The 14903-nt window shown below is 43.9% G+C and overlaps 1 protein-coding gene across 7 annotated transcripts in view; it reads right to left on the bottom strand.

Annotated features, from left to right (window-relative positions):
• Positions 1-220: 220 nt before the first annotated feature.
• Positions 221-14903, bottom strand: part of B4GALT4 (beta-1,4-galactosyltransferase 4) — a 53479-nt gene continuing 38796 nt past the window's right edge. For all 7 annotated transcript variants that reach the window (XM_070583848.1, XM_070583841.1, XM_070583845.1 and 4 more), the window contains 5 exons: positions 14534-14766; positions 11165-11352; positions 6436-6558; positions 4127-4231; positions 221-1148 (listed from right to left, as the gene is read on the bottom strand). In XM_070583848.1, the coding sequence (XP_070439949.1) occupies positions 1016-1148; positions 4127-4231; positions 6436-6558; positions 11165-11352; positions 14534-14766 (782 nt within the window). In that variant the 3' untranslated portion in view covers positions 221-1015. The remainder of the gene's footprint in view (positions 1149-4126; positions 4232-6435; positions 6559-11164; positions 11353-14533; positions 14767-14903) is intronic.

Raw genomic sequence — 14903 nt, 5'->3', positions numbered from 1 at the left:
ACGAGATGCAGGGGCACCTGCCACAGGCCTGGAGCTGGCTGTACCAGGAGGATGTACACAGGAAGAACAGGAAAGAGGAACAGAGGGATGAAGGAGAGTGGGAGGGAGATGGCTTCGTCTCATTTGTTTTGTCTTTAAGCTGTTTAGGACTATGGATACTGAAATGAAGACATCTGCAGGCCTCGAGAAACAGTAAAAAAAACAAGACTGAACACCCAAAGCATTTTCGTATTTTACTACGGAGGTAATTTCAGTGTATTATTACATAATATGTAATTTGTAAACTGTTAATTCGTATCCTACACGTACAAAATCATTTTACAAAATTGCTTAAAAAACTAGTAGATAATGTGTTGTCTGCTGGGCTACTCCTGGAAGGCGTACCGGGCACGTGACACCCACTGCAGAGTAGCAGCAGCAGCAGCAGCCAGCACGACGGCGGCTGCCTCTCCATCTGACACTGTCGTCCCGCCACCCCTTCATCCCCAAGTTCACTGCACCTTGATTCTTCACCTTTCTCCCCACTTCTGTGGCCGTCTCCTCATCTGGGACCCACCTCTGTACAGATGACCACGCAGGATAAACGAGTAATAGAAATATATCTTCGTACCTTTCTCACTTGGATGAGAACAATTCTGGTTCTCTGGGACAGTCACCAATCTTACTCTCCGTGGCCTTTTTTATCCCATAATGTATCACTTCAAACTTAAATAAACCTCCCTCAATCAGAGTTCTCAAGTAGCCTTCATCATATCTTTTGAATAGTCCTTTTATACTTAGTCCTTCAAGTATCCATAACATTTAAGGCTCATGATCAAAACAACTAAGAATGCTGTCTTGCTACCATTGTTTTACATTCCTTATCACCAGGAGCTCTGCTAAGAAAATACAAAAAGGAAAAATTCAACTCAACAATTAGCTCCAACAAGTTCTTAATGTGTGCTACTAGGTGAAGTCTCTAGGCCAAAATTATTGCAATCAAATATTCTTCCAAACATCACCAGACAATCCAGGGTCATGGGCCAGACCAGAAATCCACTGTGATGTTGATATATAGAGGATTATAATCCACAGAGAGTAATTTATAAACACAACTGCTCAACCCATCTGTTCTCCAGACTCGTGACACCTGATGTAAGAGCTTCATCCTAGGGATAAGAAGAACATATGTGAATGATGAGACAGGAATTTAACATATATTTCCACTGCTTTTTGCCTTGCCACAAACTTTGGCAAAAGCACCTTTGTAAATTATTGCACCTGTTGGGTTTCCTACTGCAAAAAATGTTTATTTTCTCCATGTAAGGTAACGAACACCAATGACAGCCAGGTCTTCGTGTGTCAGACCCCATTGTAAAACCCTGAGGACCAATGATAGAGTCACTGCCACAGTGAGCCCCCAGACTACAGGACAGAGGAACGTACAAGTAACACTGATACAATGTGATACACGTCATCCACTGCTAACAGGCCCTTGGATAAGCTTCAGGGGATCTATGACCCCTCCAATGTTGTCGGGAAAATTCTGTCTGTAGGCAGGGAGGGTACATAGCTTTCAAGAGTCTCAAACAAAGTTAGCATGTGTGTAGAGAAGGAGTAATGGAGGGGGGACCTAACTTCATGAGGGAGGCTGGGGAAGGGTCATAGAGAAGGTAAATTTGACTGAGGCTTACAAGAGGAAAAATTCACTAAGTGAAGAAGGTGAGGGAAAGGGCACTCGGGAAGAGAGACCACCCTGTGCAAGACGCACGGACACGCCAAGAGCAGGAGGCATCGGAAGAAGTAACGGTGGCCTGGAGTCCGGGGACGTGGGGAGAGGAGTGGGTGGTGAACTGAACTGGTCTCTAGGAGCTTAGTGGTGAAAAGCAATACGTTTCAGACACAGTAACAACGTGGATGAAGATCAGAAACATAATGTTGAGCTAAATGAAGTCAGAGGAAAATAATACAGTATCACTTCATTTATACACAATGGAAAACACGCAAAACTAAACAATCTTGTATATAGGGATACAAACATATGGGAAAACAAGAAAACCAAGAACAGCAGAAATAATTATAATTATCACAATACTTATCACAAAAATTCAGGAAAGCGTTACCCCTTGGAGTCGGGGGAGGGTTTGAGAGTAGGGAGGGCCACACAGGTAACAGGCATAAAGTGGGCAGGGGACACACCAGTGTTCAGGGCATCAGGGATCTCCAAACTTTTCATACAATTTATAGGGTATTCTTTTATATCTATTTAATAATTTTTTTTTAAGATTTTATTTTTCCTTTTTCTCCCCAAAGCCCCCCAGCACATAGTTGTGCATTTTTAGTTGTGGGTCCTTCTAGTTGTGGCGTGTGGGATGCTGCCTCAACATGGCCTGATGAGCGGTGCCATGTCCGCGCCCAGGATCCAAAAGGGCAAAACTCCGGGCCACCGAAGCACAGTATGTGAACCTAACCACTCGGGAATGGGGCCGGCCCCATAATTATTACTATTATTTTTTTAATTTAAAGAGAAAAATGCACCCCTATGGACAAAGACTAAAAAGACACATGGAAAACAGAAATAGTTGTTTGTTAAAGTGGTAGACTCTAACAAAAGGACTAAAAGTCTTTTAATATTGTTTTAAAACACAGACTCTAACAAAGCCCTGTAATATTGGACTAAAAGTCTTTTGATATTGTTTTAAAATGTAGACTCTAACAAAAGGGCTAAAAGCCCTTTAATACTGTTTTAAATTTTAAGGGAAAAAACAGAACAAAGAGACGTAGATTCTTCAGTCACAGCCCCATAAAGAACTGGCTTCTCTGCCAGGACTTGTGGTGAAAGGGCTCCTGGGGCTGAAGGACAAGCTCGAGCAGCTCATCACACCAGAGCACAGGGAAAGAATCTCCCAAAACCACTGCAGTTACGTCACAGGATTGAGCAGTCAGCTTGAAGAAGATCCCATTTGCCAAAGATGAGACAATCTGAGCCTCAACAAAAACAGTGAGTACATCCTGAAGGATGCTAGCAAACATCAACTCAATATTTTGAAAAATGACAAATCAATGCTGATTCTTTCCCTTTATTCTGCCTTTTCTGTAAGAACCGTACTCTGGGGTACTCAAAGATGAAGAGGGAAAGTCCTTCCTTGTAGAGAAATCTATCTAATAAACACAGAAGGAATGACAGAATACCAGAATTCTGCAATCCCTAATTGAACAATAAATTTAGGCAAAGATTACCCACCAGTGGCTGCTAAAATTATTAGGTGAAAGACCGCTGGGGAATCTCACAATGAGTGGATGGAGCTGACAACACCTGAACCCACAGATCAATCCTGACATCACAAAGCACAGCCAGACCTCCTGTTGTGACACAGGAGGAGGTACACACACCATGGATGAAGTGTTGCCTCAAAACAGTACCGGAATCTGTTCAAGCCTCCAGACCCCCCAGGTTACAAGGAAACACAGAGGTCAGAGGCACATATGAAGTTATACCACCAGGATGTAACTGGCAAAATCCACAACACAGGAAATGCTATCCGACAAATGACCTGGTTTGTTCAACAGATAAATTGAAAGAGAAAAAGAAAAGGAAGGGAGGGGGCACCTACAGATTAAAAGAGATTTCAGAGAGATGGTCCAAATGCAATGTGTGGACCTTGTCTAGATCCTGATCTGAGTAAACCAAGTGTTTAAAAAAAAAAAAAAGCATTTATGAGATAATCAGGGAAACATGCACACTGACTGGATATTTGATGATATTAAGGAATATTGTTAATTTTATTTTAAGTAATGATAATGGTATTGTGGTTCTTTTTTTAACACTTCTTTTACTTTAAGGATATACATTTAGGATATACATTTACGCATGAAATGCTGTGATTTGCTTCTAAAGAATCCAGCACGGGAGGAGAAAAACATGGGAGAAAGATAAGAGACCATGAACTGATAACTGCCAAAGCTGGGGAGGAGGTACTTGAGGGTTCAATATACCATTCCCTCTCCTTTTATGTCTGCTTGAAAATTACCTTAATAAAAGGTTTTGAACAAAATAAAGTGGTTCATTGGACCAAATTCAGCATCGCCCTTATTGACAGAAGAGACTAAGTAGGCAGCTGGCCAGGCACACGAGTCCAGCACTTACCGCTCTATGTTCACCTCATTGCCTTGGTCTCTGGTATGGAAGATCATCGTGTATTTACCCACTTCAGGCATTGGCCGGATTATTTTCATTCTATGAAGCTGAACCCTATAAAAATAATAGAAGTGTTTAAAAAAATTCTCTCTCACTTATCTACCACTAGACACTTAAAGAGAATCATTTACAAAAATTTACAGACATGCACATACACACACACACACATAGTCACACCTAGCTTGATTATTTGGGTATTAAAAAGAATAATTTTCCTATAATATTGGGCCTCAGGCAGTAAGTCCACAAAAGAATCATATTTAACATTTACTACTGGGGTACACAGGAGACGTGTCAATTTACAGTTTGTCATTTTTTTTTTTTTTTAAAGATTTTATTTTTTTCCCTTTTTCTCCCCAAAGCACCCCCACCCAGTACATAGTTGTGTATTCTTCGTTGTGGGTTCCTCTAGTTGTGGCATGTGGGACGCTGCCTCAGCGTGGTCTGACGAGCAGTGCCATGTCCGCGCCCGGGATTCGAACCAACGAAACACTGGGCCGCCTGTAGTGGAGCGCGCGAACTTAACCACTCGGCCACGGGGCCAGCCCCCAGTTTGTCATTTTTTAAAAACAAGTGAGAAAATACATATTTTAAAACATCATGATGAATAGGAGAATCAAGTCTCTCAGGATCCCTAATTTACTTAGCGTTTCCTCCTTTGAACAAAGAGAGTAATGCTCGTTTAAGGTCACAAGCTTTAAAGCCCACGAACCTAGGTTCAAATCTAGACCTTGTTATTTACAAACTTGGTAATTCAGTTCATTATTCCAGGTCTCGGTTTCCCCATGTGTAAAATGGGAATGGTGTTACCGAGCTGTTCTGACAGCTCAAATGAGATCACCCACAAGGAACATGCTTTGCAAACTGAATGTAATATATAAGTGCAAATAAGAGTGCTGAGTAAATAAACATTTAGTAAATAAATCTCAACCAACTTTTATGTTCGTATCATTTGGCTTATCCACGGCATTAGTCAAGAACCACCCTGGAGGTCATGATGTTCTTATCAAAGGAAAGCAGAACTTGGGGCTCCCCTCTACCTTGCAGCTGAGGAGCAGCAGGAAAAAAGACAGTGAGGGTACATGATCAGTGCAAACTTCTACCAACCACCCGACCTGGGCAGAGAAATGGATTTGGGGAAGATGACAGACATTGTTTGCCTTGAGCCTGTGCTACTCTGGCCCTAAGATCTAGCAGACACCCTCTGTCCGCTTCCTAAGCCACGGCCACACAGGCTGCTGATGGGCTGGCTGAGAAGAGCTGCTGCCTGCCACCCTGGCCCTTCCCATGGAGCCTTTGGTCAGGGAACTCCGTTCCCTCCTGCCAGAAACATTCCAGAGACTCTCAGCCAAGACATGGGAACAAGACCAGCGGGGAGCCCTGGCTTCTTTATGCTGAAGCAATGGAAAATTTCTGGCAGCCACACATCTGTTCATCTCAGCTGAGAGATTTCCTTTCCCAAAGGCAACAGCAGGAGGAAACGGGTCTCCTAATGGCCAGAAAGAGCTTGTTATTACAAGTCTAAAGATATGGACCCCAGGCTCCTGAAAAATTACTTATTTCTGGGAGACAGGGATACCTATAACTATCTGGCCAGGAAACCCAAGTTCAGGGAAGGGAGCTGAGAGAGGAGGCCAGACATATTCCCTTTGAAGTCTCCAGAGCAGAAAGGAGTCCAGGAGGATCTGAGGGGACGGCCAGCAGCCTGGAGCCAGGCCAGCAGCTGCACCCCAGGGACGGAGCTGACTAACACATAAGGAGGGAAGCACATCTTGGCCTGCTTCAGGGTGTGCGGCTCCTCGAAGGCCACTGGCCCTCCTTGCTCTGGACACTGGGAACTGTGCCAGGATGCCCCGGCTCTGAGAGAAAGCACAGGCTTACGATAGGCCCTCTGGCTGCTTTCCTCCAATTGTGGTTTTGCAGATACCCTGCAGTCTGGGACTTTTCATTCACTGGTGAGACCCTGTCTCAGTACATAATACCCACTGACAAGTCCACAGAGACCTCTATCAACACTTCGGGACCCCAAACACCCACGAGCCAGGAAAAGACCACCCTCCATCATTTCAAAACTGCCAGTGGCAAAGAGCAATTTGGGCCATCCTGCCTTCCCTCCACCCACTGCCACCCTTTAAGCCCAAATCTGCAGCCTTGTGACCTGCTGGACTGGCAACTATAGGAACTAGCCATAAAGGTAGGTTTCCAGAGCCACCACTGACAGCAGAGCCCCGTGAAGGGGACCTGTCTCTGTTGTTCACCTGAGTCTGAGGTCATCGTCTTCGCCTCCCCATCCCCAGTAGTTGTTAGAGAATCCATTCACCTTGAAAAATTGTTCTCTGCTTAGGGCAGTAACACCCCCAAAATATCCGCTGTAACGTAACCTGGAGTAAAAGACAGGAGAGAAAAGGTAAGAACATTAGCACAAAGCCTTTCAGTTCTGCATGGGGACTTCAGAAGTCTCCTGTTTCAGGGCCGGCATTCTAGGAACACTGGGACGACCACACTCCTTCATCCATCCACTCTGCTTGGCATCCACCTCCCGATGGTCCTGGCCTTCCCTCTCTGGCCTTCTTTCCTCAGTCTAGACAAGTGCTCGCATCTGCTCACCAAGCAAAGTGCCACTCCCTGTATTGTTTCATGTTCGTGTGGAGAGGTCAACAGGGGTACCTGTAAATGTGCGCCATAACACCAGATCTGGATGACAGATTTCATCTCACATGCCAATCCAATGAATCGTAGTGGCTGCCAAGGGCAGTGGGTTAGGAAGGATTCTGAGGCTGCATCCAGGTTCGGCATGAATGAGTATGTTAATGAATATACTGTTCTTCTACTTTTACTTTTTTTTAGGGGGTAGGGTGGAGAGCAGGAGACAGCTCCTGCACACACTCTATATGCAAACCTCCACTTCTGTGCATGCAAATCTCCATTTCAGAGTTTGTTCCCTGAGGAACCAACACACCTCAATAGCCCTGAGCTTTCTGGCTTGGGCAACTACATAGATGATAGTGCCCTTCACAAAAATCAGGTCTACAGAACAATAATTAGGTTTTGAGAGGAAGACATTACATTATGTCTTGGATAAGGTGAATGTGAGATACCCCTGTGGCTTTTGAAGTGAGCAGAAGGATATACAGTCCAAGCTCAAAAGAGAGGAGAGGCCACAGATACAGCTCTGAAAATAAGCTGTCAAGAGGTGGTACCTGAAGGCAAAGTAGAAGGAGAAATTGCCAGAAGACAGTGTAGTAGGTGAGAAGAGTGCAGAAGGATGGAGCCGTGGGGATACCAACAAGAAAAAGGAGGAGAGAAGAGGTCAAGAGGTCAGAGCACACCCCCCATCCTGGAGGGCTCTTGGGGATTACTGGTGGACAAATGAGCAAACCGGAAAAATAAAGACATCCCTTGCATATGACACTGTAACAATTCAGAAATGCACGTGAAGGCAGCTTAACAACTTGGATGTTACTGAACAAAAGGATGTGAGATTTGGAGGATTTCTAACTTTAACGAACTTCAGTTCAAAGTGTTCCAAGACCAATTAAATATTTCTGCTCTCCCAGATAAGAAGAGAAACCAAAAAGAAAGATCAAGAAACATGTAGAGACTTGTCACCTAACAGGTGGCGTCCCCAAAGCCAATGTGTAGTTCAGCTGTGTTTCTATATCCTGAGTACAGCTGGGGACGACCCTCTTACCCATAACGGAAATAGATTTACTCGCATACCTCTCAACCTAAAATTCTGGAAAATGGTATTATTATAACGTAAAACAAAAGGAAATAAAGTGCTCAGGAGGCAGCTATTACTGACCAAGACACCCACTGCAGTGACTTGTTGCCATGGTTATGGGACTGTCTGACTGGGGAGGGATTCCTAAAGACCTGAAGACCTGGCAGTCACCTATTAAGTAACCACCGTCCACCGTGTGCAAGACAACTGCCTAACGCTGTCAGCTGTGGGCCCTGCCCTCAAAGGGCTCCCAGCCTAACAGAAGAGGCGAGTGTTAGCAGGTTCTGAGGAAGGAGATGCCGCCCATGGCAGGGGCAGCGCAGGGGCCTGGGAGGATTCAGTCAGGTAGAAAAATGGAGCAAGTCCTGGTGGCCAGAACCCCATGAGGAAAAGCAACGAAAGGAGAATGTGCAAGGTGTCTGAGGAGCATCTAGAGACAAGTTAGCTGGAGCAAGGAGGCTCAGGAGACCAGTTGAAAAGAAAGGTTAACGAACTCTCAGTTTCTCACTTGCCTCTTGGATGGCAAATGTCTACGTGTTTACTATCTTTGCTTTGGGTTTTTCTCCTCATCTGGAAGAGCATAAATATTTAATTGGCCCTAGAATAGTTTTATTTAGTTTTGAAGGGCTGTAAGGCCAAAAAGTAGGGAAAATTTAGATATAAAATAACAGTAGAGTCCTTGTAGAAAGCAGGCAGGTTCATCACTGACTGTGGGTTGGTGACAAGACCCGTAAGTCAGTGATAAATGATAAGATTTACTTCTGGCTTCATCAGAGTCTGAGACAGTTGGGGTAAATCACTTTAATGTCTTCCCTCTGCAGGTGTGTAAAGTGAAAACATCTCTTGCACTTATTATACTCACGGGGCTGTCATGACAGTGAATAAAGTGGGTGCTGACTGAAGCTCTGTGGCACAGTGACAGTTACTGGCAGGAAGCAGACACGTCACTGCCTGTGCCTGCACCTCCACCAACCAGAGGGATTTGGCCCCAAAAAACAGCAAAGGTCAGAAGTGGGGGGACGAAGACAACTCCTACATGACTTATGCACACCTCTCCCCAGCCACAGGAGACCAGGCTGTTTACATGATACATGAAAGAAAGCAGAAAAATACAAATGACAAACAAGGACCAGAGGAAAATTTAAATTAGAATAGAAGATTAAAATAGGAAATATAGTAAAACTCTGATCAGTACATAAGATTGTTTTCAGCTTCTAAAAGAAGACCATGCATTTGGCTCAGAGTGTCTTGCCTCCAGATCAAAAGAGGAGACACATTCAATCACCTGATTTATTAGGAAAACCTGCCAGCTCCTCAAGGAAGACAAAGGCTTTCTGATATCTAGTCATAAAAGAAATGTCTGGCCAGTTACAGTAGCAAGTTAAAAAACAGCAAGAGTCAGACAGGGGCTATTTCTAGAGTGAAGTAGCATCTGATGAAATCTGTGATTGTTGCACCAAACTTTTACTCAAAATCAATTCCCAACAGGAATGCCCAAGAACTCAGTTTCTCATGGTCCAGCTGAATACAAAGATTATATCTAGAATCCCAACAGAAGGCCTGTGCTTAAGACAATCCTGTGGGTCTACACTCCAAAAATAAACCAAAAAACCCAATCCTGTGTGGCTGTAATTTCTCACCACAGGTGTTTAGAAAGAACTGGGCAATGGGAAGTTATCATCTACGTCAAGGGTCTGAAGTACAGGTAGCTATGCTGCAGACAGTGCTATCTTATTAATTTCACACAGCAAGTGGACAGTTGACATGCTTCTGAAAATACTGAGGTGTCCAGACATGATACACTGCTTTCTTCAATGCAGACGTGGCTCAGAGAGGCCAGAAAGCAAAACCTCCAGATAATGCTCAAGACCAAGTTCCCCAGAGGACCAAACCCTGTGATTCTCTTCCAGACCCCTCCCTGCCCTCTGGCCCCACTGCCCCTGCCCTAACTCAGAGGCCTGGCATCTCTCCCCTCAGCTTCTCCCCTCCTGCCTTGCGCCACCCAACACACTAACGGCCGGCTGACCCGAGCTTTCTCCTGCCATTCTCCAGCTGTGACCACACGTCAAGAGCTCCTAGTCCCCTCCAGAGGACATGAGACTCCTTAGCAGACTGAACAAGGCCTGCATAATCTGGCCCCTGCCCACTCTCATCTCCTGTGTCTCCTCCCTCCACCATCTCAGACATTCCTTCTCGAGCACTAACGAACAAATGAACTCCCCCCAGAACTGTGTCACGCTCTCTCTTGCTTCCATGTCTTAGAATTCTGCCGGGAAGCTCCCAGTGATCCTAAAAGATGAAGGTGCCATGTTCCCTGGGGAACAGCTTTAAACCTTTGCCTAGGTGTTTCTTACAGACACTGTGCTCTCATCCATTGTAGCTTACTCTAGGTATTTGTTTGTACCCCACAGTTTACACAGGGATTGGGTTTAAAGTCAGTACCTGAGGCAAAAATCACCTGCAACGATACTCTTGGAAATCTCTTAAACAGCGCGAAGTAAGAACCTACACAATGAGAGCAAATGCAAACCGAGGCTGAGCGAGGTATCAACAGATTCAGGGCTTCCATCTCATGCTCACTCCCAGAGTAGACACTGGTGGAATCTCTTGCATCATTTTATGGTTGTATAGTTCTCTCCCCCCGCTCCCTCCCTCCCTCCTCCTCTCTCCCGATCATTACCAAATGCTTATAGTTGAATCTGCAGAAGTGCAACATTGACACAGCTCCACCGCACCTGCCTCCCACACCAGCACGCAACTACTCGGTGGATACGCCCCTCCCCACGCTCCCTCAGAACTCCAAAAAGATGCCACAGTCTGGAAAGAGACATCAGTCTCACAAAAGAGGCCTAAAAGTTGACCTAAGGGGCACAGTGGTTGCCTCCTAGAGGGGAAGTCAGGGAGAGACAGGTAAGTGACCTGAGTTCTATGCAGTGTGGAAGCAAAAGTTTACAGAAGTTCCACCATAGGAACCGCCCTGCAGGTGAGGCCAAACATCGTTTGTGGTGCTTGGACTATTTCCCCTCTCCTGTTCTTTCCCTTTGTCTTTGTGATCCTTTGCCAAGGCTGTTGTAGTAATTTTCCTTTTCAGGAAAAAAATCTAATGTCTCTAATTTTTGTTTTGAACTTTAAAGTGATATGTCACGGACCATTTTTCCTATTTCTCATTTATGTAAGAACTCCGGACACTTCGTCCCGCACAGCCTTGATGAGAACAGGGCAAGCTTCCCCACCTACGCGAGCCCCAAGCAAAGCCGCCTTACCTGTACCCAGTGCTGTTCCTGCCAACCACCAGATGCTTGGGCTGATCCTCACACTTGTAAAGGTTCAGGTCATTCTCCGGCACCAGATCCACGTCGTGGAATATAAAGCAGTCCCAATTTTCATCCTTGAGAGCTTCTAGATAGCCCACATTCAAGAGTTTGGCTCGATTAAACTTTTTACTTCCAGCCTATAGATATGGAAATTAAAACTTGAAAAGCTCCTGAGACATGGTTTCTCACTGTACCCCCCTCTCCAGTTCAGATGCAGGAGCTGGAACTATTCTTGTTAATGGTGAGACTGTACTTGTGAAGCTCTGACAGAGTAGATGCAAGAACAATAAAAGACCTCTCGTATTTTTCTTTACACTTCACAATACTTATATTCCATAACTTAAAAACATGCCTTGAAACGGGGAGTTGTTGTTTAATGTATAGAGTTTCAGTTTTGCAAGGTGAAAAACTCCTAGAGATTGGTAGCACAATGACATGAACATACTTAACCCTACTGAACTGTACACTTAAAAATGACTCGACAGTAATTGAAACAAAAAAATAACCCACCAATTGGGAAAAAATATTTGCAAGTCATATATCCGACAAAGGGTTAATCTCCATACTATATAAAGAACTCACACAACTCAACAACAAAAAATCAAACAACCCGATCAAAAAACAGGCAGGGGACATGACGAGACATTTCTCCAAAGAAGATATATGGATGGCCAATAGGCATATGAAAAGATGCTCATCATCATTGATCATCAGGGAAATGCGAATCAAAACTACACTAAGATATCACCTTACACCCATTAGAACAGCAAAAATAACCAAAACAAAAAGTGACAAATGTTGGAGAGGTTGTGGAGAAAAATGAACCCTCACGCGCTGCTGGTGGGAATGCAAACTGGTGCAGCCGCTATGGAAAACAGTATGGAGACTTCTCAAAAAATTAAAAATAGAAACACCATATGACCCAGCCATCTCACTACTGGCTATCTATCCAAAGAACTTGAAATCAGCAATTCCAAAAGTCCCATGCACCCCTATGTTCATTGCAGCATTATTTACAATAGCCAAGATGTGGAAGCAACCTAAGTGCCCATCAATTGATGATTGTATAAAGAAGATACCGTGTGTATATATATATATATATATACACACACAATGGAATACTACTCAGCCATAAAAAAGGATAAAATTGTCCCATTCACAACAACATGGATGGACCTTGAGGGTACTATGTTAAGTGAAATAAGCCAAACAGAGAAGGACAATCTCTGTATGACTCCACTCATATGTGGAAGTTAAACATGTAGATAAAGAGAACAGATTAGTGGCTACCAGGGGAAAGGGAGATGGGGGGTGGGCACAAAGGGTGAAGTGGTGCACCTACAATATGACTGACAAATAATAATGTACAACTGAAATTTCACAAGGTTGTAAACTATCATAATCTTAACAAAAACTAAAAAAAATAGAAAGTAAAAAAAATAAATAAACGACTCAATGGTAAATTTTATGTTATGTGTATTTTACCACAATTTAAAAAAAAAACCTGTAGTTTTAAAATACAAAGAAAAATAACTCAAAAGATTTTTGAAAACATGCATTTATTCCATGAAAACTACAAAACCTTTCCTGCATACTAGTCATGCCAATTAGTATATCACTGCTTCACTGTTCAACTCACAGCTGATCCCAATCTGACCCTATGTAACCAATTTATACTAAGCTTCCAAGAGATACAGCTTGCCAGAAAGGATCAAGAAATCTTGCCCCATAAACACAGAAGTCACTGCTATTATTTCTAAGCTACTTAAAAGTCTCTTGGAGGGGCTGGCCCTGTGGCTGGGTGGGTAAAGTTCCATGGGCCCCGCTTCGGCAGCCCAGGGTTCGCAGGTTCAGATTCCAAGTGTGGACCTACTCTACTCATCAGCCATGCTGTGGAGGCATATATACAAAATACATACAAAAGATAGAGGAAGACTGGCACGGATGTTAGCTCAGGGCTCATCTTCCTCAAGCGAAAAAAGAGGAGGACTGGCAACGGATTTTGGCTCCAGGTGAATCTTCCTCAGCAGAAAAAAAGTGTCTCTTGGAACCACAGTGAGAGAATCCTGTTATAACTCTTATTGGCAGAAGCTAATCCTCAGAGTGGCCTTACCGAGGGGATTTGTCACTGGGTAAGAAAAGAACACAATTTGACCAGTAAAGCTACAGTACAACAAAGATTTTACAGTATTAGTTTTTTCATGGCTGTTTGGATTAAACGCCTTAAGAAAAAATTCCAGTTTGATAAACAGTTTATCATAACAAAAGTACATGCAGTTCTCGAGTTACCACAGTACTCCTGAAAAGAATAACACAAAACAGACATATTTCTATTCATAAAAATATTATACATCAGGGGCTGCTGTCCTAAGAACTCAGAATCACTAACAATGTTAAAAATAATTATAAACCAATAGTAAAATTTTGTTTCAAATCCTTAAAAAGTGGGCATAAACGTACTATATATGCACACTGATTTTCAAGAGCCCCAGTTTATTATAAAATACACACCACAGAACTGCATCCTGTGGTTTCACAAAAGTTTTCCTAAAACAAGTATTATCAGTTATAACCAATATGAAGCATGACTTTTCTTGCATTCTTAGCATGTGTAAGCATTTGAGGGGGAATTATTTGGATGACCCGGGACAATTTTGAAAAGCTAGACATGGATATTTAAATTTACGCGCCTTATTTTTCCTTCAATAAACTTGAACACCAAATAGAGGCATCTTTCATCACCCACTCCACTTAGAGCTAAAGTTTGCAAAAGCAGCCTACACTTACACTTACTGTGTTCCCACTAAATCATGCTCCTGGAAGCCAAATAAGTGAATCCAGAAAATGGAAAGTAAACATAGTATGTTCTACGTAATAATAGCGGCAAAGCTAAAGGGAGAAAGGTGGAGACAGTCAGAACACTCCAGGGCTATAAACACACAGTCGTCTGTCTAGATCCCCACTGAATAGCCATGCTCAATGGCGATAAACAATTCCAACGTCTCATCTCGTAGTGTATGGCAAATGCAGAAGGAAGCAGAAGGGGAATCTCAGGGAATATTCTCCGGGCAGTCATCGGCTAACATTGAGGGGCTCACAAAAAAACAGGCTTCCCCCAGAGGTTCACTGAAGAGGCAGAAAAATCTCCCAGCACTTAGTCCCATTACTCCACACTCTAAGACAAGAATTTCCTTTCAAGGATAAAGAGGGAAGAGACCTCTCCTTTGAGGATAGTTTGATGCTCCTTTTACCCAAGACAGACAAATGGCCAAGTCCCTCAGAGAGAGGAGGACCTGGAGGGCAGAGCCCCACACTCACCTGGTGGATGACGTAGATGCCGTACTCCAGCTGCTGCCGCTGCAAGAAGGGATGCAGGTGTTCCAGCAGGTACATCAGGTGCTTCTCCCTGTTCCGGTGTGGAATGAGGATGGCCACCCGCTGCAGAGCCCGACACTCCTCGGGGTGATAGCGGCCTCTGCGCACGTTGGGGTTTTCTGCCTGCACTTCTTCCAGGGTGAGATCCGGTTTGAAAAAGAGCTTGTTCTGGCCTCCTACAATAAAAACAGGCCACAGGAAATAACAGCAGCTCTCTCATCAAGTGTTGACAGGCTCACAGTACAAGTGAAGCACTTAGAACACCGCCTGGCACACAGTGAGCACGACGCGAGTGTTAGCTTTTATTGTTATT

The sequence above is a fragment of the Equus przewalskii genome, chromosome 18, assembly GCF_037783145.1.
Source record: "Equus przewalskii isolate Varuska chromosome 18, EquPr2, whole genome shotgun sequence".
Taxonomy (NCBI): Eukaryota; Metazoa; Chordata; class Mammalia; order Perissodactyla; family Equidae; genus Equus; species Equus przewalskii.
Note: the sequence above shows the minus strand (reverse complement) of the source record. Positions and strands in the feature narration are given on the sequence as shown.